General features: G+C 48.6%; 1 protein-coding gene across 2 annotated transcripts in view; it reads left to right on the forward strand.

Moving 5' to 3' along the window:
* ZNF512B (zinc finger protein 512B) overlaps positions 1 to 25,599 on the forward strand; it is a 280,648-nt gene that overhangs the window by 92,117 nt on the left and 162,932 nt on the right. For both annotated transcript variants that reach the window (XM_078651662.1, XM_078651663.1), the window contains exon 3: positions 20,013 to 20,092. In XM_078651662.1, the coding sequence (XP_078507788.1) occupies positions 20,013 to 20,092 (80 nt within the window). The remainder of the gene's footprint in view (positions 1 to 20,012; positions 20,093 to 25,599) is intronic.

Consider the following 25,599-nt stretch of genomic DNA (forward strand, 5'->3'; position numbering starts at 1 on the left):
AGCGGCGTCATCGCTCTTCGGACTCCCCCCTTCGGAGTCGCGGGCGCCGCGTGCAGCTCCACACCCTCCGGTCCCTGGGCTGAACGCGTCGCAGGAGGAGATCGAGCGCTTCCTCATGGCCATGAGGAAACTCTCTCCTCCGGCGGGCTCCGCGGCGCCTTCGGGCCCAGCGGACCCGTCTGGGTCCCCTAGCGGGTCGGGTTCTGCCCCGACGCCGTCGGGTGCTTCGGCCCCGGCGCCGCCGATACCCTCGGGCCCGGCGCCGCAGGTCCCCCCTATCCAGACGCCGCCGGCGCCTTCGGGCCCGGCGCCAAGGGGTTCAGTTGTCCCGGCGCCGCCGGCGCCGCCGGGCCCGGCGCCGCAGGACGCCGCTGGACCTCCTTCGGGATCTGGTTCGTCGCCGGTGGATCTTACGACCTCCCCGGCGTCGGACCCGCAGGTGTCGCCTCCGGCACCGTCCTCGCGCGGCGCCGTCCCCGGCTCCACCTTCGTTCCTGTTCCGACGTCGGGACGGCCCCGATGGGCGCCGCTCCAGACGTCGTTTGGTGAATTTCACTTTTATGAACAGGCCCCATTGGTTGAGAACCCTGAGTATCAGGAGATGGGTGATGAAGAGGACTGGGAGGGGTCTGAGTACCCTCTGACCAGGGAGTGTAAGTCTCATGAGGACTGGACAGGAGACCTTGGGGAGGCCAGTGGCCTGGACACCTCTCCAGACACTGGTTTTGTCTCCCCTCCTACCGTGGCTTCGGAGGAGGGGGCAACCTATAGTGTGGTGCTGATGTGGGCTGCCAAGGCCTTGGGCCTTGAGCTCCCCGTCGCGGCCGTGAGGACTAACCTCCTCACTGAGGTCCTTAAACCGCAGTCAAGCTCGGCCGAGCCTCTGCTGCCCTTTAATGAGGCCTTGACCGACGGTCTTCTGGGCACTTGGTCCAAGCCCGCTACGGGTTCGCCCGTAGATAGGAACGTGGCCAGACGCCACCGCCCAGCCCAGAGCGACCCATGTTTCCTGTCCTCCCACCCTACCCCCGAGAGCCTGGTCATCCAGGCCTCCAATTCCCAGATCACATTCCCGTCGGCCCCGCCGGACAGGGAATCCAAGAGGTATGACCAGTATGGGAAGAAGATCTTCTCTTCCCTTAGTCTAGGCCTGCGGTCTTCCAACACCGCCTGCCTCTTGTGACGTTACACCCACTCTGTGTGGGATAAGGTCGCGGAAGTGCTGCCAGAGTGTCCGTTGGAGGTACGGGCCAAACTCGGCCAAGCCCTTGTGGAGGGCCGGGATGCAGCCAAATATTCCATCAGGTGTGGGCTGGATACCACCGACTCGCTAGGTAGAGCGATAGCAACGACGGTGGCGGTCAGACGCCACGCCTGGCTGAGGTCCGCCAACTTCTCGGCAGATGTCCAGAGCACGCTCATGGACATGCCGTTCGATGGCCGTCTCCTCTTTGGCGACAAGGCAGACCATGCGCTTGAGCGCTTTAAGGACTCCAGGGCTACGGCCAAGTCCTTGTGCCTCTCGGGCCAGCGCCAGCAATCGGCTGCCTTTCACTCCTTTCGTGGCCACGGAAGGGGTGCGCCCACACACGCCGCCAGCCACTCTCCGCAGGGCAATAACCAACGCGGTGGCGGCCGTGGGAACCGCCGTCCGGGTGGTCGGGGGCAGCGGCTAAGTCAGTCCACACCTTCCCCCGCAGCATCCGCCTCAAAACCCTCCTAGTCCGTGCTTTCAGGCCCATGTGACGCCAGTGGGGGGCAGGGTTCGCCATCACCACCTCCACTGGCGCACTGTCACATCGGACAGGTGGGTGCTGCAAATCGTCCGAAGGGGCTACTCCCTCCCCTTCGAGGCGATTCCTCTGTCCATCACCACCCCCTTTTTCCAAAATCGATTTTATCCACACTATGTGTGGGAGGGTATACTCAGACGTGAGTCCCTTGCTCATTGCACCATCAGGATTCAAGCAAGCCGGGCCGACGAAGGCTGTGATGCCAGAAACCGGTCCCCGGAATCTTGTCTCCTTCCCAGTATAAGAATTGGCTTGGTAGTTTGGTTTGCCCTGTTCCCATCATGCACTGGGACAGGAACAGACTCATTTGCATATAGCCAGGTTCTGAGCTGGGATGGTGCAATGAGCTAAAAAACAGGTGATGGATTAAAACCATGATCTCTTGACTTGGTAAGAGTATTCTGCATCATTCAGAAACTCTGTCCATCACCACCCCCTTTTTCCAAAATCGATTTTATCCACACTATGTGTGGGAGGGTATACTCAGACGTGAGTCCCTTGCTCATTGCACCATCAGGATTCAAGCAAGCCGGGCCGACGAAGGCTGTGATGCCAGAAACCGGTCCCCGGAAGCTTGTCTCCTTCCCAGTATAAGAATTGGCTTGGTAGTTTGGTTTGCCCTGTTCCCATCATGCACTGGGACAGGAACAGACTAATTTGCATATAGCCAGGTTCTGAGCTGGGATGGTGCAATGAGCTAAAAAACAGGTGATGGATTAAAACCATGATCTCTTGACTTGGTAAGAGTATTCTGCATCATTCAGAAACTCTGTCCATCATCACCCCCTTTTTCCAAAATCGATTTTATCCATACTATGTGTGGGAGGGTATACTCAGACGTGAGTCCCTTGCTCATTGCACCATCAGGATTCAAGCAAGCCGGGCCGACGAAGGCTGTGATGCCAGAAACCGGTCCCCGGAAGCTTGTCTCCTTCCCAGTATAAGAATTGGCTTGGTAGTTTGGTTTGCCCTGTTCCCATCATGCACTGGGACAGGAACAGACTAATTTGCATGTAGCCAGGTTCTGAGCTGGGATGGTGCAATGAGCTAAAAAACAGGTGATGGATTAAAACCATGATCTCTTGACTTGGTAAGAGTATTCTGCATCATTCAGAAACTCTGTCCATCACCACCCCCTTTTTCCAAAATCGATTTTATCCACACTATGTGTGGGAGGGTATACTCAGACGTGAGTCCCTTGCTCATTGCACCATCAGGATTCAAGCAAGCCGGGCCGACGAAGGCTGTGATGCCAGAAACCGGTCCCCGGAGGCTTGTCTCCTTCCCAGTATAAGAATTGGCTTGGTAGTTTGGTTTGCCCTGTTCCCATCATGCACTGGGACAGGAACAGACTAATTTGCATATAGCCAGGTTCTGAGCTGGGATGGTGCAATGAGCTAAAAAACAGGTGATGGATTAAAACCATGATCTCTTGACTTGGTAAGAGTATTCTGCATCATTCAGAAACTCTGTCCATCACCACCCCCTTTTTCCAAAATCGATTTTATCCACACTATGTGTGGGAGGGTATACTCAGACGTGAGTCCCTTGCTCATTGCACCATCAGGATTCAAGCAAGCTGGGCCGACAAAGGCTGTGATGCCAGAAACCGGTCCCCGAAAGCTTGTCTCCTTCCCAGTATAGGAATTGGCTTGGTAGTTTGGTTTGCCCTGTTCCCATCATGCACTGGGACAGGAACAGACTAATTTGCATATAGCCAGGTTCTGAGCTGGGATGGTGCAATGAGCTAAAAAACAGGTGATGGATTAAAACCATGATCTCTTGACTTGGTAAGAGTATTCTGCATCATTCAGAAACTCTGTCCATCACCGTCACCACCCCCTTTTTCCAAAATCGATTTTATCCACACTATGGGGCCGATTAGGATGGCGGACGGACTTGCGTCCGTCCGCCACCCTTGAGGAGGAGGGAACGTCCGCAGGGGCTGCGGCGTTCCCTCCGTGCTGATTAGGATGTGACCGCCAGGGTGGCGGTCACATCCTCTATATTTAACATTGCGGCGGGTGCAGCTTCAAGCTGCACCCGCCGCAATGTTAAAAAAGCATGTTTTACATTTACATGCACAAAGCGGCCGGCACCGCACGGTGCCTGCTGCTTTGTGCACGCAAATGCAGGGGGGTACCATAGGTACCCCCCATGTGCACCCCCCACCCCCCATTCACCCAGGGGGCCCGCAACGGGCCCCCAAAGTGAATGTCCGTATGCTTTTCCATGGCGGAAAAGCCGCCGTGGAAAAGCATGTATTTACGAACATCCTAATATGGCGGACGGTGTCTCATAGACACCGCCTGCCATGTTATAGCTTTTCCGCCACGGTCGGAAGCCGACCGCGGCGGAAAAGCGGCGGACGGAATTCCAGACCCACCAGCCATCCTAATTTGGCGGTGGGTCTTTGGAGGCTCCGCAGCGGTTTTTCCGCATCCTCCAGGCCGGCGGACACTTCCGCCGGCCCGGAGGATGCGGAAAAACCGCCATCCTAATCGGCCCCTATGTGTGGGAGGGTATACTCAGACGTGAGTCCCTTGCTCATTGCACCATCAGGATTCAAGCAAGCCGGGCCGACGAAGGCTGTGATGCCAGAAACCAGTCCCCGGAAGCTTGTCTCCTTCCCAGTATAAGAATTGGCTTGGTAGTTTGGTTTGCCCTGTTCCCATCATGCACTGGGACAGGAACAGACTAATTTGCATATAGCCAGGTTCTGAGCTGGGATGGTGCAATGAGCTAAAAAAACAGGTGATGGATTAAAACCATGATCTCTTGACTTGGTAAGAGTATTCTGCATCATTCAGAAACTCTGTCCATCACCACCCCCTTTTTCCAAAATCGATTTTATCCACACTATGTGTGGGAGGGTATACTCAGACGTGAGTCCCTTGCTCATTGCACCATCAGGATTCAAGCAAGCCGGGCCGACGAAGGCTGTGATGCCAGAAACCGGTCCCTGGAAGCTTGTCTCCTTCCCAGTATAAGAATTGGCTTGGTAGTTTGGTTTGCCCTGTTCCCATCATGCACTGGGACAGGAACAGACTAATTTGCATATAGCCAGGTTCTGAGCTGGGATGGTGCAATGAGCTAAAAAACAGGTGATGGATTAAAACCATGATCTCTTGACTTGGTAAGAGTATTCTGCATCATTCAGAAACTCTGTCCATCACCACCCCCTTTTTCCAAAATCGACTCCTCCAGCCATGCCACCGCAGAACCACCGTGTATCGGGGGATCACTTGCGACTTCTGCAGGAGGAAGTTACGGCCCTCTTCGCCAAGGGGGCCATCGAGCGCGTTCCTGGGCCAGAAGTAGGGTGTGGTTGCTACTCCCACTACTTTCTGGTACCCAAGAAGGGCAAAGGGGGCCTACGCCCTATCTTGGACCTAAGGGACGTCAACGGCTTCCTCCGGAAGGAGAAGTTCAAGATGCTGACACTGGCTCGGGTCCTGGCTGCCCTGGACCCAGGAGACTGGATGGTGGCGTTGGACTTGCAGGACACTTACTTTCATATCCCCGTCCTGCCTGCCCACCGGCGCTACCTGCGGTTTATGGTTGGCCACGAGCACTTTCAATTTACCGTGCTCCCCTTCGGCCTTACCAGCGCCCCACGGGTGTTCACAAAGGTGATGGCGGTGGTCGCAGCTCATCTGCGCAGGTTAGGGGTTTCAGTCTTCCCCTACCTCGACGACTGGTTGTTGAAGGCGGGCTCGCCCCAGACAGTCGTCAGCCACCTCCAGACGACGGCAGACCTCCTGCACCAGCTGGGGTTCTCCATCAATGTGCCGAAGTCACACCTGTGCCCCTCTCAGAAGCTCCTCTTCATCGGAGCGGTTCTGGACTCGGCGCGGTTTCGGGTTTATCCGCCCGAACAGCGGGTCCGGGATATTCAGGCTCTGATTCCCATCTTTCAGCCATTATCCCGGGTTTCGGTCAGGTTGACGCTGTGGCTTCTGGGGCTGATGGCCTCCTGCATCCTACTGGTGCATCACGCCAGGTGGCGGATGCGGGCTCTGCAGTGGGACCTGAAGTTTCAGTGGGCCCAGCATCAGGGCAACCTATCCGACCACATCCTGATCTCGGAGGGCACTGCGAGACAGCTGCAGTGGTGGCTTACGGACCGCGGTTGGGTCAGCGGCAGATCCCTCTCCCTTCCCCAACCGGAGCACGTAGTTGTGACGGACGCGTCCCTCCAGGGCTGGGGAGGCCACATGGGAGAGGCGGAGATCAGAGGCCTCTGGTCTCCGGCGGAGACCCGGCTCCACATCAACCTGTTGGAGCTCAGGGCGATTCGTCTGGCACGGAAGGCATTCCTCCCCTCTGTCCGGGGGAGTGTAGTGCAGGTGTTCACGGACAACACCACCGCCATGTGGTACTGCAACAAACAAGGCGGGGTGGGGTCGTGGATCCTTTGTCAAGAGGCTCTTCGCCTTTGGCAATGGCTGGAATGCCAGGGCGTGACCCTGGTGGCTCAACACCTGGCAGGTTCTCTGAACGCCAGGGCGGACGAGCTCAGCCGTCGGTGCATGATGGATCACGAATGGCGTCTGAACTCGGACGTGGCGCAAGGCCTCTTTCAGCGATGGGGAGAGCCTTGGTTATATCTATTCGCCACCGAAGAGAACGCGCAATGTCATCAGTTCTGCGCGTTGAAATTTCCAAGGCGGCACTCGCTCGGAGACGCTTTTCGTCACGAGTGGAGTTGCGGTCTGTTGTACGCCTTTCCGCCTATACCACTTCTGCCCAGAGTGCTGAAGAAGATCAAGCGCGACCGGGCCCAAGTCATCCTTGTGGCTCCGGACTGGGCGAGAAGATACTGGTATCCAGAGCTACTCAGTATGTCAGTCGATCCCCCGGTTCGTCTGCCTCTTCAGAAGGACCTTCTGTCGCAGCAGCAGGGGACGGTCCTCCACCCGAACCTGTCCAGTCTCCACCTCCATGCTTGGAGATTGAGCGGCGACAGTTGAGGCCATTTGACTTGCCTCCTGAAGTTTGTAACATCATTCTGGCAGCCAGGCGTCCCTCCACAAAGTCGGTATACGCCTGCAGGTGGAACAGATTTGTGGCATGGTGCACAGCAAAGGCTGTGGATCCCCTCAATGCCCCTCTTTCTGAGGTTCTTCTCTTCCTTCTTTCTCGTGCCCAGCAGGGCTCTGCTCTGGGCACTATCAAGGGCTACCTTTCTGCCCTTTCAGCCTTTCTCAGGCTGCCTGATCAACCTTCTTTGTTCAAGTCCCCTATTGTTAATAGGTTTCTTAAGGGCATCACACACACGTTTCCTCCTGTTCCGTTTGTGATGCCTCAGTGGGACTTGAACCTGGTTCTTACATTTCTGATGTGCGCTCCCTTTGAGCCACTTCACAACTGCCCTCTTCGCCTTCTGACCTTGAAGACTGCTTTCCTGGTTGCCATCACCTCTGCCAGGAGAGTGAGTGAGCTCCAGGCCCTTTCTTGTACTCCACCTTTCCTTTCTGTCCATCCGGACAAAGTGGTGCTGCGTACCAAACCTTCTTTCCTGCCCAAGGTTGTCACGGCCTTCCACATCGGGCAGTCAATCACCTTGCCAACCTTCTTCCCGCCACCGCATCCCTCTAAAGAGGAAGAGCGGCTCCACCGTCTGGACCCAAAACGTGCGCTCTCATTATACTTGGATCGCACACGCCAGTTCCGGGTGGATGACCAACTGTTTGTTGGTTACGTGGGCGCGAAGAAGGGGAAAGCGGTGCACAAGAGGACCATCTCCCGGTGGATCATCCTGTGTATCCAGGCATGCTACTCCTTGGCTAGGAAGGAGCCTCCTGCTGGATTGCGGGCTCATTCTACCCGAGCGACAGCGGCTACCACTGCCCTGGGCAGGGGTGTGCCCTTACAAGACATCTGTCAGGCAGCTACGTGGGCATCGCTGCACACGTTTGCAAGACACTACTGCCTGGACAGCCAAGTCCGGAGGGATGGCTTCTTTGGCCGTTCCGTCTTCCAGGACTTTCTGGTGTGATTATCGGTTCGCAGACCCACCACCGGGGTTGGTATTGCTGGGGTATCTATTCTAAGGTAAGGAATCTAATACTAACGTGTCTCTTTCAGATGCACAAGTTACTACTTGTGTAACGATATATCTGTAAGAGACATTAGTTAGTATTAGATTCCTTACCGACCCACCCATCCTCCCCGTTCTGCGAACCGATATCTAGGGTTAGGGTTTCCCCTTTCAGGGCCCTAGTTTTAATGGCACCAGTGTTGGTTTTTAACATGGCTCTGCGTTTCTGGCGCGGAAAAGCTGTGTCTAAGAACTGACGTCAGCACGCGGAGGCGGCGTCTAAGTACTCCGACGACGTAATCACGGCGCCCACGACGCCGACGACGGATGCGGAGCCGCAGACGACGCCTACCGACGCGCAAGGGTACTGCTACGCAAAATTTTCCGGATCCAGTCTGACGCCTGGGGATATTCTAAGGTAAGGAATCTAATACTAACTAATGTCTCTTACAGATATATCGTTACACAAGTAGTAACTTGTGCGCTTCTTCCAGTCATTTGCTTAAGACTTTGCCAATCACTTCTTGGCTCAGCCCCGGGGAGTATTTTTCTTTCATCTGCAAGGGCTCCTTTGTGGTCCCCAAGACAAAAGGGTGTCTCTCTGTACCATTTAAGATCTAAAAGGTTTTAATATATTTATTGAGATAGAGAGATTCAAGATGCTGATCATAGAGTAAGCCCTCCAAGAGCAGGATTAGTTAGTGTCTTAGAATTTGCAGGAGCCTTTCTTCCATATCATTATTCAGGACGGGCAACAGCAGAGGTTTGTAATGGGGTGCAAAAATTATCAGTTTTCTGTCTTTCCATTCGGGTTGAAGTCAGCACCCAGGATGTTCACTAGGATTATAGCAGTGGTGTTGGTTCATCTTTGACAGCATAGTTACTTTTATCTGCACCTACGTAGGACGATAGCCCCTAAAGCACCTCTAAGGAAGACTCTTCCTGATACAATCACTATTTTGCTTGAGTTCGATTTTTAAATTGCAAGAAGATATCATGCTAAGCTCCATCACAACACATGCAGCTTTTAGGGTGAGAATAGATGCTCTTCAGATAAACCCATTTTCCTCTTAATAAGATTGTTCAACATAAGCATGGTGTCTCAATTCACTGTTTTGACTCTCCAGACAGCATGATCAGTTCTGCATTTTCGGACTGATGTCCTCCAGAGGAGATAAGCATTTGAGGCACATGCTGAGCAGAAGTGCGAGCCTAGCATACCGCACCTCACCGAATCCCCTTTGGCCTGCGACACACAGTGTCACGTGGCTCTTTCCATGCTCAAATGCCTGAACCTAAATAAAACAAGTATTTTTAAAGGACAATCGAAGTAACAAATAAAAAGTCCAAGAGTGGGCTGTAAGCCCACAAAGTGTATATAACATGTCTCGAAGAAACAGCGCGAGCAATGCCTTGGCTCGACCTAAAAAAGGAAAAGTTAAAGGTCAAACTGTTTTGTGTCAAAGGAAATTTTAGACTTCCATATCAATCAAGTCATATCATCACCAGCATTTGTTTCTTTCATCCCCTATCCAACAATGTCATGCATGTTGACATCTTCAACTCTGTTAAGAAAACATCTTATTCAGAAGCCCGATCAAGCAGTGATCGGGCCCTTTAGTCATACCTTCACTAAATAGATTTTTTTGAAAATGTATGACAGGGAGCATTATCTTTTTGGCAGAGTGATGCTTCAATCTTTCCTGTCTTAAATAGTGGTGTAGATATCCTTTACCTATCTCTGGGAAGTTTGTGTGTGGTTCTCATAATTAACCTGCAGGAGCAAGCATCCAATAGAAGGACAAGTTGCTTATCTTCAGTAATGTTCTTCCTGATAAATGATCAAGCTCCCACGGATGCCTTATAGCCCTCCACTCCTCTTTCCTGAGGTAAGCAATTTATATATTATTTACATTAATTATGTGGGTCTATTTGTTTATCCTGTGTGCCTCAGCTTCAATGGAGACATGGAATAAAGTGATAGAAATGATGTCACATCCTGTGTGGTGCCTTGTATATCTAGACTGAGCTGTTTCAGAAAAATATATGGATCCAGTCGAACCCTGGAAGGGTTTGTAAAGGAGGTCTACATGAGCTGATCATCTATCAGACAGAACATTATCTAAAGTAAGCAAGTTTTCTGATGGATACTTCTAACCGCAGATTCTTCACTTTTAGAATAGCCCCAGACAAAAGACTGGATCCAGAATGTCCTGCCTGCTGGATGGCACAGTGTAGCTCTGCGTTGACTTCAGTCTGCAATGGAAATTACGATGGAGCCACATCTAAGTGCCACCCCTGTGCGGCGACATCATTTCCTTTTTTCCATGCCTTAGTATGCGAATGCAGAGCGAACTCTCAACAGTTTTCTCATGAGTTGAGAAGTTTTTTTCTTCAAACTTTTTGTTTTCCAGTCTTTTGTGGAATATGTACCCTCCTGAAATTGTAAGGCTGAAACATTGTAGAGCCTGTCACAAATATATATCTGTGACAAAACCCACCAAGGTGGGTCTCTGGTGTACGGGTTCGAGCTACAACTCTAAGTTGTGCCTGGACTGCACCTGTATGAACTGAAAGGCATTCTAGAAACTCAATGTTAAATTGTACATGGCGGAACGCTGGAGGAAGTCAAGTATATCCCTTTCCTGCTCGAAATCAAGGGAGCTGACCTGGTTCCACTCTCTGTGCCATTTCCGTGACATGAAGCAAAACAAGGTGGGACTCATGCCAGTCTCACTACTGTCTTCTTGAGTAGTGGCACGGGGGTCATGGTGCTGCTTGGCCTCACTCGGTCCGACAACAAGGAGTCGATTCCACAACTGACCGCGATGCACCCCAAGTTTCTCGTTCGGTTGGTGACGTCGTAGCAGATTGAGGCTTTCAGAAAAGTCATGTTGGGTATCTTTGGCTCTTTTCCTACATCCTCTGATGTGCATTTTGGAACTGAGTATCCGCAAAGAACTCAAGTCTGATTATCGCCCGACTAATCCGTCCTCTTGCCAACTGTGCCTCTTGATCTTGTTTTGGGTTCAGCTTTGACTCCGGAGTTGACTTCAAAACTGGCACCAAAATCCATGCAGGTTCCTGCCATGTTGACACCAACCCCGATGCCGCCAGTGCCGAAGGAGGACACTATCACTAATGTTCTTTCTGAATCCAGACTGAATTTGGTTAGATCTCAGCCAAGCTTGCGTCCTGGAGCAGTTCCAATGCTCCCGTCCCCAGTTCATTCTGGCTCTGATAACACATTGCCTTTACTAAATAGGCGTCCTCCAACAACAATTCGGTTTAGATCCTAATCAAAATCAACCAGCTTTTGGGGATGATGGGGATGAATTTTCCCCACAATATGATGACAATTTCTTCATGGACCTAAAATAAGCCAGTGGGTTGGACACTTCCCCTGATATTAGATTGATGTCCCCCCCCTTTCCTCTCAACAGATGAGACTGCCTTAATTAACCATGGTCATTAGACGTGCAGCTGAAGTGCTAGATTTATAATTAGCTTATATTGTGGTAAAAACCAATGCTCTTATTGAAATTTTGCAATGTGAGCAGACTTTATCAGAGTCCTTTTTGCAAATCAGAGTAGTCTGATGGTTACCTGCGCTAAGCCTTGCTCCACCCTGCTGGTGACTAGGCGAGTTACTCAATGCCACAGACCTGCTCCAGGTCATCCTGCCATTCTGACACAGTGTCCTACAATTGAAATTATGGTAGTTCAGGCATCTAATAGCAAAGTTAATCTCAATTCATCCCCTCAGACAACCACAGACAGAGTTGTAAAATATTAAGGAAGAAAACATTCTCCTTGGCAAGTCTAGCCCTTTGCTGGGTAGATATTTCTCTGCATCATGGGACATGGTCGACAAGATCTTGCTGGCAGTCCCAGGGAAAATCTGTGTCTCAACTTGGTGCAGACTATTCAGGATGTCCTTGATGCAGAAAAATAAATCATTAGTTAAGGACTACACACTACTGGTTACTTAGGTAGAGCATTCGGGACGAGGCAGTATCCCCAGCTGTTTTTTCCTTATGGAGGCTTCACCAGGGGGTTGACATATAGACAACTCCAATGTCCACTGACCCAGCAACAGACTTCTCATTCTTTTTGAGGTCAGTATCAGAGATCCTGTATACAACTTCCAGGCCCTCAGGAACATTGAACGTCCCAGTCCCCTGCCACTCCAGCATCAGATTCCAAGGTGCTCCAATTGTTCAGTGACGGCACTCAACTGCCCTGTGTGAGGCAGGGTCAGTCATTTGCTCCAAGGGTGTCGGAACCTAACATCTAATAGGTGAGTCTTGCAGATCATTCTATGACGCCACACCCTACAATTCCTGTAAAGGTTGCCGCACCTTCCCCCATCAGAGAATCTTTCAGAGGAGCACCTGTCTGGCCTGCTCCAAGAAGTGCAGACTCCTTTGGCCAAAGGTGCCACAGAGAGTGTAAATAAAAAATGGGAAGCAGGTGTTACTTCTCTTATTTTCTTCTGCCTAAGAAGGATGGAAGGACCTCGTCCCAAGCCACTAAATGCTTTCTTGAGGAAGGACAAATTCAAGATCCTCACTCTGGACTCTGGTCGGTCTGCCTTGATCCAGAAGACTAGGTGATGGCTTTGGACCTGCAGGATGCCTCCTTTTAATGTACATGCAGTCCCACAAATACATCCTGCAATTCATGGTGGACTAGGAGCATATTCAATTTGCCATGCTCCCGTTTGGCTCACCAGTGCCCCTCTAGTGTTCACGAAAGTGAGAGCAGGTGTCTCAGCACAGCTTCAGAGGATGGGGATTCCAGTTTACCACTACCTCGAGGACTGGCTGTTAAAAGCAGACTCACCACAGTCCAGAGTCAGTCATGGACCACCTCCAGATGACAGCGTACCACCTTTAGATTACTAGGGCTTACTAACAATGCGCCAAAGTCACACTTAACTCCTTCACAAATGCTCCCTTTTATTGGAGTCCTCCTGAGTAGTGCAGTTTTGGACCTTCCCTCTACCACTACAAGTTCAGGAAATTTAGGCTGTGATCCTAGACTTTTACTTCTCGGTCCTGTGTCTTGTGTGAGTGGCTCTGGGGCTTCTGGGCCTCTTGACATCCTGCTTGCCATCTATGCGAGGTGGTGTATGGGGGCTCTGCAGAGAAACCTGAATTCTCTGTGGGTCCAGCACCAGGGGAACCCGTTGGATTCCACCCAACTTTTTGCGAAGACTGGAAAAGATTTGCAGTGGTAGCTCAGCTTCAGTTGGACTGGAGGCAGGCCACTTTCTCTGTCTCATCTAGGGCTGACAATGGTGACAGATGTGTCGTTGTTGGGATGGGGAGGTTATCCGGGAAAAGTCGAGATCAGAGGAGTCTGGTCTCCACATCGGTCTGTTGGGGTTTTAGGCCATTTGTAGCAGGATTGGCCTTTTATTCCATCTTGCATTGTCCTGGTGTGCTGGGATTACAGGGCCCCAGTTTTGAAAGCTTGCAGCTGGTCCTGGCCCCTCTAACACTTTCCCAGTTCTATGAGATTAACTGCAACAGCCACAAGAGGCTTAAAGAGAGTTGTGAAGTTCTGAAGAAGATCAGGAAAGACCAGGCACAAGTCATCCTAGTGGCTCCAGATTGCGTAAGGAGTGTGGTACCTGGGACTTCTGGGCATGAGCATCTGCCTTCTGATCAGGGGACCGCTTCCGGAGGACCACCCGCTGCAGCAGCAACGCAGGTTCCTGCATCCAAACATGCACAATCTACACGTCCATGCAGGGAGATTGAGCAGCATCAGTTGCCTGTATTGAATCTTCCTCCAGTGGTTGTAGATGTTATCCTGGCTGCCAGGTGTCGTCCTACTAAGTCTGTCTATGATGTGACAAATTTGTACAACACAAGGTAGTAAGGGGTCAAGACATGAGTTCTAACTGAATTAAATCTCTACAAAAATGACTGGAACGGAAAGGAAAAGGGAAAAACAGATAGTGTGTAAAATAAATCACACCTAGGGTCTCCTGTTTCTCCGAGAGGATTCCCATCAGTCACCACTCGGATCCTCCCTTTTCCTTTCCGTTCCAGTCATTTTTGTAGAGATTTAATTCAGTTAGAACTCATGTCTTGACCCCTTACTACCTTGTGTTGTGCATATGGTTATTGGGATACTAGTATTGCTGGGTCATTAAACTATCCCTCAGACCCTCCCCCACCTGGTTTGTATAAAGGGACATATTTGTAGCCTGGTGTGGCACGTACAATACTGATCCTTTGAAGGCCAAACTGTTGGATGTCCTGTTCTTATTATCTCTAGCCCAGCAAGGACTAGCTTTGGAAGCCATTAAAGGTTATCTGTGGGCCTTTTTGGCCTTTTTGATGTTACCGGGCCATGCGTCCTTGTTAAGATCATCCCGTTGTGATGAGGTTTCTAAAATGTTTGACTCATATTATTTCTTCCAAAACCCTTTGTAATGCCATAGTAAGATTTTAAGTTTACTCCTCACCTTCCTCATGTGTACGCCATTCCAATCTAATCACATCTGTCCACTAAGTCGCCTGATTCTGAAGACTGTGTTTCTGGCTGTTGTGACTTTAGCTTGGTGTGTGAGTGAACTCAATCCCTCTCAATGCAACCGACTCACACCACCGTTTCCCAGCTAAAGTGGTGTTCGTGTTGATCGTGCCTAAGACCATCAGATAGACAGTTAGCTCTTTGTGAGGTTCTCTGGGGCAATGAAAGGCAAAGTAGTATAGGAAAGGACTCTGACAAGGTGGATAGTCTTCTGCTTTAAGACCTGCTATGCACTGGCCAAGAATTGGCCTCTGGAGGGGTTGTAGGCCCATTACACCAGGGCTAAGGCTGCTACCATTGCATTGACAGTCATTGACATCTGTCAGGCTGTGATGGGGTCATCAGTACACACGTTGACAAAGCACTGCTGCCTTGACATCCAGGTATAACGGGATGGACATTTCACCTCTTTGGTCCTCTGAGAGTTTTGTGATCTGAGCCATTTCCCATACCCACCAACCTGGGAGTTACTGCTTTGACATCTATTTTATGGAGAAGGAATCTGAGGTTAGAAGTATCCATCGGAAGAACAAGTTACCTACCTTTGGCAACACTCTCCCAGTGGATACTTATTTTATGGAGAAGGAATCTGAGGTTAGAAGTATCCATCGGAAGAACAAGTTACCTACCTTTGGCAACACTCTCCCAGTGGATACTCTATCTAACCACAGATTCCTCACTGCCCTCCCTACCCTGTTCCATAGAATGGTGTGTTGTTTTCATCTAAAAGGGTCCTAATTTAGGACCTATACCTCTGATTATTGTTGGGCCTTTCGCAAGGGTGCCAGCTATATGCGGCTCCATTGTTACTTCTGGAAGACCAGGTCAATCAACACCAGCTGCCTTCTGGGGTACTTCTCCCATGCCCTTTGGAACACAGTGGCACAAGTTTTACCTGCTGTTTCAAATGACGTATGTGCAACCGTTACTCGAGTTATTCAGGAAGTCTGCGATGCAGTGAAATTCATAATATGCTCTGTTTTGGACACGACCGATAGGTCGAGCAATGGGCATCAGTGAGTTACTTTGGCACCGAGCCCAGATGAGGCCTACAGGCTTCTCTGAGGATGTCCTAGCATCCTGTATGGATATGCAACTTGATAGCTCTCGCCTCTTTGACAAAAAAGTGGATTTGGCCCTGGAATGGTTTAAGGAGAGTAGGGCCACAGCCCGTTCCCTGGGCCTTTTCTGCACCTACCAGACACCTCCCCCAATAATTTAGCCACCTCTGTGGCTATATTCAGGGTTTTCAGTTTTGCCAACGCCACATTTGTGTCCAAAGCTGCAGTTCTAAAAGACTGCAACAACAACAAAGGGATGGATGGAATGCTTCAATTAACCTCAGTCACTGGCAGTCTCTTGGGGCCAGAATCCATCGTTTTTCACCTACCATGCTACTTCACACAAAGGCCCTCTTTTGCACATGAGTAGCGACCATGATCATCATGGGAACAGTCCTTCTGAACTGGCAGTCAGTAGTCCCCTGCAGAAGGGACCACAAGCAACCCCGGAGCAGTTTCGACTTACTTAGGTCTCATCAGTGAGGTATAGCTTTGAGTCTAAAGGCACAGTGAGCATGGGCCCCATGTCTGGGCATACCCATCAAACCTAGGGCATAAACTGCAACAACAACAAGGTTGGAATGCTTGAATTATTCTCCTCATGGAATATAATCAGGACAGATTTAGATATAGCCGCCCTTGTTGTCAGAGCCATGTGTTCTTCCCTGATATTAAGATGGCGTTCCGGTCTTCACTTGTCCGTGTTCTCAGTAAATGTCCAGAACATGTTTTTGGTCATGCCCTTTGATGGCGAGTGCTACTTTGGTCAAAAAGCAGGCGCAGTTCTAGAACAGGTCAAGGAAGGTAGAGCGCCTACCAGTTCTGTTGAGCTGCTATCATCAGCAAAAGACATTTGTACCTTTCATAGGCCTAAAGCAGACAGGAGGTTTCAGTAAAAGCAATGCTAATCCACCCTTGTTATCCAGCAAAACTTCCTTGTTCAGCACTACAGGGGCAGGGGTAAGGAACACAGCTGCTCAGTTCAGCCTTTTTCCTCCTCCTCCTCCTCCTCCTCCTTCTCTTCCTGCCCCACACCACCAGGGAAGTGGAAGTAGTTAATCTGTGAAGGAGCATGTGATGCTAGTGGGAAGACCGGAATCCTCTTTTATGCAGACCTGGAAGGCCATAACTTCTGACCAGTCGGTCATGCAAATTGAGGAAAAGTGATATATCCCGCCCTTTCAGCACCATCCCCCTCTAGTATTCTTACTCAACATGCCCTTCCATCCGAGTACCATCTACGGACCGTGCATCAGGAGATTGTGGTCTTGTTATGAAAGGGAGCAATAGAATTGGTGTTAGAGCAGGAGTGGTATTCGTGGTACTTCCTGGTTCCTAAGAATGAATGCTGTCTTTGTTTAATCCTAGCCCTCAGACACCTGAATATTTACCTGCTAAGTTCACGTTTTAGTAAAAGTGAAAGATGCTGTCCCTGGCTCAGGTCCTTTTGGCACTAGATGTGGAAAACAGGATGGTGCTGCTTGACCTTCAGGAGGTGTACTTTCATGTACCAATCCTGTGGTTGCACAAGAAGTATCTGTGGTTTGTGTTGGTGTTCACTCCTTACCAATTTGTGGATCTTCTTTTTTGATTAACTTCGGCACCTCGGGTCTTCACCAATCTGATAGTGGTGTTCGTAGCCCTTCTCAGGAGTTTAAGGCCATGGTTTCCCCATACCTGGATGACTGGTTGATTGGCTCAAATGTGGTTTGCTGCAGAACATGTAGTTCTACCTGCAGATAGCTGCTGTTCGGCTTCTCAGGTAATGTACTCATGTGTCACCTGGAACTCTCCCAGCACCTCCTGTTCCTTGGGGCAGTACTGGATACAACCTTACTCCGGAGTATCTCCCCTCCACAAAGGATCCAGTTCATTTGGGATATGATTACGATGTTTTGTGCAGGAGCTAGGATTTTCAGTCTTGACAACTCTACTACTACATGGTCTGTAGACGGCTTGTATCCTCCTGGTCATGTTCACAAGCTGACACATGATGGCCCTAAAGTGGTGAATCCACAGGCAGCCGTTCCAGCAGCAGAGAGATCTGGCAAACCCAGTTCTGCTATTCAGAATACTGTAGCAGGCTTGAGCTGGTGGGAAACAGAGGAGAACCAGTCTCTAGGGAGGAAATTATGTTCCCTGTCTACAGTGGTGTTGGACGTGTCCACCTTTGAGTGGAGTAGGCATTTGGACAAACATATGGTCAGAAGCCTTTGGCTAGAAGAGCAAATATTGCATGTCAGTCTGCTGGAAATCAGGGCAATCCGCCAGGCGCACAAGGCATTCCTCCCATCCCTTTGCCGTCTGTCCTCCAGATCTAGGTGTCGTACCACATGATGTGTTACAACAACAAGCAGGGGTGATTGGGGGTCTCGCCTTCTCTAAAGAAAGCGCGGAGGCTCTTGCCTTGGGTGCTCAATCAGGGACTGTGGATGGCAGGCTTCCATCTAGAAGCTTTACTCAGCATCAGTGCCGATATCCTGGGTAAGCATTGTCTTGCTGACCATGAGTGGCGTTTCTACCCAGATATCGTTCAGGACATGTTTCTGATGTTTTATGGCTTCCAACATCCGTGGCAATGAGCCTTCAGGGTTCATATCAGTTGAAGTGGACATTTCCAATTCCCTACGTGTTTCCTCCCATAGCTATGATTCTTTGGGTTCTGAGGCAAATTCACTAGAAGTGGACCCAAGTCATTCTCATCGCCCGGACTGATCAAGAAAGGTGTAGTACACGGATTTCCTGCATCTTTCTCTATGTGCTCCTCTTTTTCAACCACTCAGATCTTCTGTCCCAGTTAGGTGGGCAGGTTCTCCTCCTCAGTCTCCAAGGATTACTCCTTCATGTGTTTTTTCAGCCTCTACCACAGGTGTTCGACATGATCATGTCAGCTTGTCGCCCCTCAACTAAGTTGGTCTGTTGGGGAAAACGGAACTAGTTTGTGACATGGTGCTGAAGAAAGCAAATGGATCCTTTGTAAACCGTCTTTAGCCAAAATTCTTCAGTTTGCACTGTCCTGGCCCATTAAGGCAATTGGTACGGTCAAAGGATATATTGTGGTTTTGTTGACCTTTTTGTGTCTCGCAGGCCAATCTTCCTTGTGTAAGTCATCAGTGTCTGTCAGATTTTGAAAGGGTTTGATGAACATGTTTCTGCTATTTCCAATTGTAACATCACAATGGGACTTGAATTTAGTTTTGACATTCTTGATGGGTGCTCCGTTTGAGCCACTACACAGTTGTTAGTTATGACTGCTCACTTTTAAGACTGTGTTTTGGGTTGCTGTGATATTAGCTCATCGCATGAGCTTAAGGCCTTGAGTATTAGGCCACCCTTTGTGTGCTTTTTCCCAGATAAGCTCATAATACAAATGAAAGCTGCTTTTCTGCCTAAAGTGATGTCCTCATCCCATATATCACCTTATCCACCTTCTGTCCACCACCCCACCCTACCATTGAGAAAGAGCAGTTGCATTGGCTGGACCCCATTACATTAGCTGCATGAACGAGATCAGCTCTGACGACTCGCTCTCTTTCAGGTAGAAGATCAAGAAAAAAGGCAAGGCGGTTCAAAAGAGAACACTTTCTCATTGGACTTTATTGTGCATCAAGATCTGCTACACACTTGCAAAGAAAGAACCACCTGAGGGGATCCCATTCCACTAGGTCAGAGTCTTCACAGCGGCCTTAGCTAGAGGTGTGCCGTTGGTGACAATTGCCCAAGCCCGCAAGGGTTTATTGGGTTACCCACCGATTTCTACTTAGTTGGTAGAAATATGCATAGCCGAAACATGGTCTACACCTTTACCAAGCATTATTGGTGGATTCTGAGATAAGAAGGGATGGCCAGACTGCCCCTCGATCCTACAGAATTTGCTCATTTAAAATTACTTAAGACCCACCTTGCTTTGGAATCTATTGAAAGGTGAGGAACTGAAGTAGAAGTAGCTATCAGAAGAAAATCTTGCATACCTTTGGTAACTATTGTTTTGGTGACTTCCCTATCTACCTGCAGATTCGTCACTGACCCCACACTCCTCTCCTCACTCAAGGAAATTCAAAGGCAGTATTAAAAAAATGGCTATTCGTGTATTGCACTGCACCAGTTTTTTTGTAAACGTTATCCTCTAACCCGCATTGAGTGACGCAGTAAAAAACTGAAGAGCACTGACATTGGGACAATGGGGTGGCTGCTGTATTGCTCTATTGACATCACCAAGACTCCCACTTCCTGCGTCGAGATGAGCTATTACTCCTACCAGTGCCTGAGAGCTATGTCAAACGTTTATGGATCCAGTCTGGCATCAGAAGCATTCAAAGGTGAGGAATATGCACGGAGATACGATTTCCACCAGAAAGACTGTTACAGAAGGTAAGTCATATTTTCAAAAGTTTCTTTTACTTGAGCTGTTCTAGTGTAACTACTCCCCAAATTCACTGTTTATGTCCTCACACATGACATTGTATGATCCTAGATGCGGCAGAGAAAAGGAAGGCATAACAGTCAACATTTTTAACCCTGATGTTTTTATAATTTATTTACTTCGTTTTTTTAATTATTTTTCAGGGAATTCAGGCAGCGAAAAAAATGAAGGAAAAAGAAAAGGTCGACCGAAGGCTGATCATCTAGATCTGCGAGACATTCCGGTAATTATGAACCCTTGATACCGGTGCTTTCCTCTTTGTGAGCCGAGAATTTTCAATCACTCTGACCCTCTATTTAAGACCCTTCAGCATACTACACCATATATGTGTATATATATATATATATATATATATACACATATATATATATATATATATATATATATATATATAAACATATATAAACATATATATAAACCATCCCTTGTCATTCCTTCCTTGCCCTCTTTCTTTTAGCTTTCTTTTCTATAAATTATTTCTCTGCTTCTCCATCTTTTTTCTTGTCTCTTGCCATCAACACTTTAGTTAATCATTCTTTGACACGTGCTCTTTATGTCGCTACCTCTTCAAGGCTGAATTCTAGTCCCGATATCGCTACAGCGGGCTGCTATGCTGTCGTGCATGTGTGTGGCTCTGGCTTTCCAGCTTGCACCTCAGGTGCTCATCTTCATTTGGTACATCAGACAGTAATATGGCGAAACGTAGGAGTAGAATGAGTGCTTTTTGAGGATACATATCTGCCTCCCCAAGTATGTCAAACAAAAAATAAAAACTGCTTCGGGCCAAATATGGTAAGTAGAGTGGAACCCATATCCGAAAACATTTAGAAGGATAGATGCTGCCATCTTTCTTCAGTCTGCTTCCCTCTCGTATCTTTTGCACTAGCATGAAGTAAAGCAAAGCAACACTAAAATTAGTTTTTACAAGAAAACAGCCTATTTGCGGTGCTTTTTGAGGTCCCAGTGCTGAAATCCGAGCCAGAGTGCCAATCCTGAGTGCATCAGTCACAACTATAGAAAGGCTTCAAGGTGCAATTTGATACTTAGCCAGTTCGTGTGACTGTGCTTAAGAAGCGATTCAAGCAAAAGCTTTAAAATTCTTTTCTGCACAGTATTGAAAATACTGCGATTTATTGATACCCAGTTTTTTTTAACAACTTTATTTATCAGGTTTTATTTCTCAATCGATCAGTTGTACACACGTTTGCTATACACTTATCCATAATCTTAGTCTTGATAACTACAGTTCTCCAGTGAAGGATACCCATTTTACGGAGAATTGGCAAAAGCGGTCTTAGGGGTCGATTAGGATGGCGGACGGCTGTCGTGGGCAGGGACCGTCCGCCATAAGGGCAGAGGTCCCGTGCCTCGAATTAGGATGCACCCACCACAGTGGCGGGGGCATTCCACATTTTTAACATTGCGGCGGGCGGTGCTGAAAGCACCGTCCGCCGCAATGCCAAAAATGCATGTTGTGCGTTTCAAAGCACAACACGACAGGCACCGCGCGGTGCCTGCCTGCCTGCCATGTTGTACTTTGAAACGCAGGGGGGTACCATAGTACCCCCCCATGTGCACCCCCCACCCCCTCCTTCACCATGGGATCCCACAACGGGTCCCCAAAGCACATCCTAATATGGCTGGCGGTGTCTGATAGACACCGCCACCATATTAGCCCTCTTCCACCACAGTCGCAAGGCGACCGCGGCGGAAAAGCGGTGGACGGTCTTCCCGTCCCCCGCGGACCCCCCCCAGCCATCCTAATGTGGCAGGGGGTCATTTCTGTGAGGATGGCGGACGGATTGGCCCAGCCGGGCCGGCGGTGGCTACCGCCAGCCCGGCGGGGGCAATCCATCCGCCATCCTAATCGACCCCTAAATTGGGAGCTTCCACACATGGACAATGCTGTGAGAGAGAGCCTTCTATTTTTTAAGTACTATGTACAGTATTTAAATTTTTATTTATTTTTGCAATTTTATATAGCGTAGGCATGGCCCGTAGGCATCAGAGCCCTTTACAACAGTGGCATTATACAAGGGTACAGCAAGTTACCGTTATAATCATTACGTTCAGACATTTGCATGGGTAGCTGCAACCAGGGTAAATGCAGCTGTTGGACTGGGTATGCACACGGTTCAAGCATTAATTAAGATGGTGGGAACACACAATCAAGGTAGTTCGTATCTTGGGGAGAGTACTTGGGTATGGTCATGGGTGAATAAACCAGGTCTGTCAAATAGGAGGAGCTTGAGTTTTTTTTTAAAGATGGCTATGCAGATTGTTTGGCGAAGGGAGGGAGGTAAAGAGTTCCAGATTCTTGTGGCACTGCCAGAGAATGACTGGCTCGTGTACCGTTCTTGACTTAAGATGGGGGGTTCCAGAAGCAGGAATTGGGCATTTCTGGAACCCATGTTTGCTCTAGAAATTTCAGTATCTCATTTAGATAGGAGGGTGGAGAGGAGTGCAGCACTCTGTGGGTAATGTATGCAGTTTTGAATTTGGCCCGCGCTTCAATGGGAAGCCATTGGAAGGATAGCAGGGAAGGAGAAATGTGGTCACATTTCTTGAGACCTGAAAGGAAGCGCACTGCTGGATGCAGTGTTGCTCTCAGTGGGCCACGGTGAACTTTGGGAATGCCCTAGGGAAGGGTAATTCCGTAATCTAGAGAGAATGAGAGAATGCACCACTGTTTTGAGGTCTTCTTCCGGGCTCAATTGTCTGATGCCCCATAGCTGCTGAGTTGGTGTTGCATTCTTTTGGCTATGGCTGTGATGTGGATTTGCATAATTTATGCCACTTCTGCATATTTTTCAATGGGCCATCAGTGCGTGTTATGTTAATGTGTTGTTCATATGTACAAGGTTTAAACTATCTAAATAGTGGCTCACGCTTTCTGCATTTTAAAGCCCAGTGGCTGAGGGCTTTTTTCAATAATCAGTGGCTGGTCTAATTTAGGAAAGTGTTGCTGAAAAGTGAACTAAAGCTGCTCTATTCAGTAAACGGATTTTACACCCTTGATTTTATTTGTTTTCACTTTAATTTTCGCTTAGCTAACGACCCCTTCAGTAATGTAAAGTCCAATGAAGCAGTTGACTGGATAACTTTTGGTTACAGTGCTCGGAGCCCGGCTTGCAAATTATATCTAAAGCATAATGAATTCACCTAAGGGCCTTGAAGAAATTGGAAGTCTTTCCACCTGCCTAACACCTTGGATCGTGTCTTTTATTTAGCAATTGGTTCACAAGTTTTCCAGTAACATATATCTTTCAGTCCCATGAAAAGTAAGTAGGTGAAGTAAAAATTTGTACATGAGCTGCAGAAGGTTTGGCTAAGCCTTTGTAGCAGATGGGATTTTTGCATGGCTGCTTTGTAGCCAGCAACTGCTTTTTTTCTTTTTTTCATACTAACAGAGGAATTTGCAGCTATGCTACAATACTATATCAGGATATCCAAGTGCAAAGCATGAAATGTATTGAACACTAAGGGGCTGATTACGATGTCAGTCGGAAAGCCTCCGAACGTCATTAGGATTCTCCTAAACTGATTTGGAGCTCATCCACCCAACTCGATCAGACACAATTCCAACCGATCAAAGGAAACCATTCGGTCAGTCCGAATCGGTTCCGACCAGCATTCGGAGAATCCGAGTCGATCGAAGCCGAATCGTACAGCTCTACGGCCAGCGTTTCCGACCGACGGATTACGATGGCGGATTTGGACAGCCTTTCCGAATCGGTCTGTCTGACACAAAAAGGCTCTCGGAAACTGACTTTGGGGACCTGTATAAGGCCTCCTTTCATCTTAAGGCCTCCGGTTTGGGGCCAAGGGGATACCCAAGCCCCCCCCTTTAAAACCATGCACAGTGTGGCAAGCACCATGGGCTGTCCGCGACAGGGTGCAAGGTTTTCCGCTAACGTCCCTATTTTCAATGGGAGCCTGTGTTGTCGGTCTAAACACAGGCTCCCATTGAAGTCAATCGGTCATACGGACTCGCTGAACGCGAGTTGGTCAGAACCGATTCCGACCAGGAGTCTGGCGGTTTGCTTTCTGACCAACATCATAATGAGCCCCTAAGTCTTGTCTTGCTGGAATGTCTTTCCCTTTTCCCTATGACTAAACTGTCTAAGGGTCTGGTGAAGAGTACCGAGCACATTATTGTTAATTTTCCTCAATCACAATATGACTTCATGACAGAATTGTTGTATTGGAAACCTACAGATCGAGCAATGGGTCACCATGTAGCAGCTATTCCAGGGTCTGGTTTTCTGTGGAGCCTACCAGTCATCTCGGAGTTGGAGAAAAGTCTCCAGTGTTTTGGTTTGTACAACATGAGGCTGGCAATGACAGAGCCTGAGCAGCAATACGTGGCCCCTTACTGTTCAGTCACAGATGTTGGGACTGGAAGCAACAGAGTAGTTAGCAATGTTAGTCAGTGGACTGAGCTCCCGTCCTGAAACTAGGTATAGATAACACATGCCACTAAAATACCTAGGAACTTTTAATTTTGTGGTGTACCCCACATAAGTAGTCCAAATTATTGGTGTCCCTTTCTCTATCACTGGCCAGTGGCACCATAAAAATCGCTGCATTCTCCCAGCCCGAGCTTACTGCTGCTTTGCATGTAAGGTTCTGTGAGAATGCCCTCAAGTGTATTGGTGTGACAAGTGTAATGCGGTATGCTTGTTCTCAGGCACTGCTGTTGACCGAGTGGAAACAGGAATTCAAGACCCACTCCCGAGTAAAATGTCCAAACTCTGGATGCTGGCTGGAGTTCCCCAGTGTATATGGACTGAAGTATCACTATCCACGATGCCATGGGGTAAGGAGTGTCACTGTGCATGAACCACACTCGAAAAGGGCAGCACAGCCAATCTTACCTATGGTCCTAATATGTGTGAAGAAGACATTCAGTCACAGATTCTGCTGCATGCGAGGGTTACTTTTTTTTCCTTGCACCGAGTGCCACCTGGTGGCAACAGCCCGCAACAATTATTTTGAGATTCAAATGGTTCTGTCACCAATCACAAGTGAAACCATACTACTCCCAGATGGAGAATGATGCTTAAATTACACAAAACAAACGTAGTACTCCTGAGAGCAGTTTAGTTTTTCTTCTTCTGTGTGCCTTACTAATGTCTGAACCAAAATGTATTCCTGGTAACATCAAATGAGCAAAGCACTTCAGGATTTGCTTTCTTTTATTCTATAGTGAATATAGATTACATTTTACTAAGCTGTCTAGTTTAATATTGTATCTCACATATTGATTGCTTATATTTCTTCTGACTCATTAAAGATGGTGCTTCATTGATCCTTGTCAGAGCATAGATATTAAGAGCACAAAACTCATTCCAATAACCAACAATAATAACAACAACAAAACTACTAACCAAGTTTTTCTGAGTAGTGTGCTGCCCAGCGTGAAGTGTTACACCTCTTGTGGAGTAGTAAGTACTATATAAATGCAGTTACAATATATAATCCACACTAATAGTAACACCAAAACACCCAGATGTTGAGCAGTCAATTGTAATTCATAGAGGCTGCACAATAATTCCCTTTAACTGCTTGACATTCTTATATTCACCTAAGACAATACTGCTGAGGGTCATGTCCATCACCCAGTACTGTACCAGTCCACAATAAATAAACCACCCATCACTAACTGAAAAGGCATGGGATAACGGAAGAGATCTGCCAATGCTGCTGGCCAACTGAGGATTTTAATTT

Source organism: Lissotriton helveticus, chromosome 7 (genome assembly GCF_964261635.1).
Source record: "Lissotriton helveticus chromosome 7, aLisHel1.1, whole genome shotgun sequence".
Taxonomy (NCBI): Eukaryota; Metazoa; Chordata; class Amphibia; order Caudata; family Salamandridae; genus Lissotriton; species Lissotriton helveticus.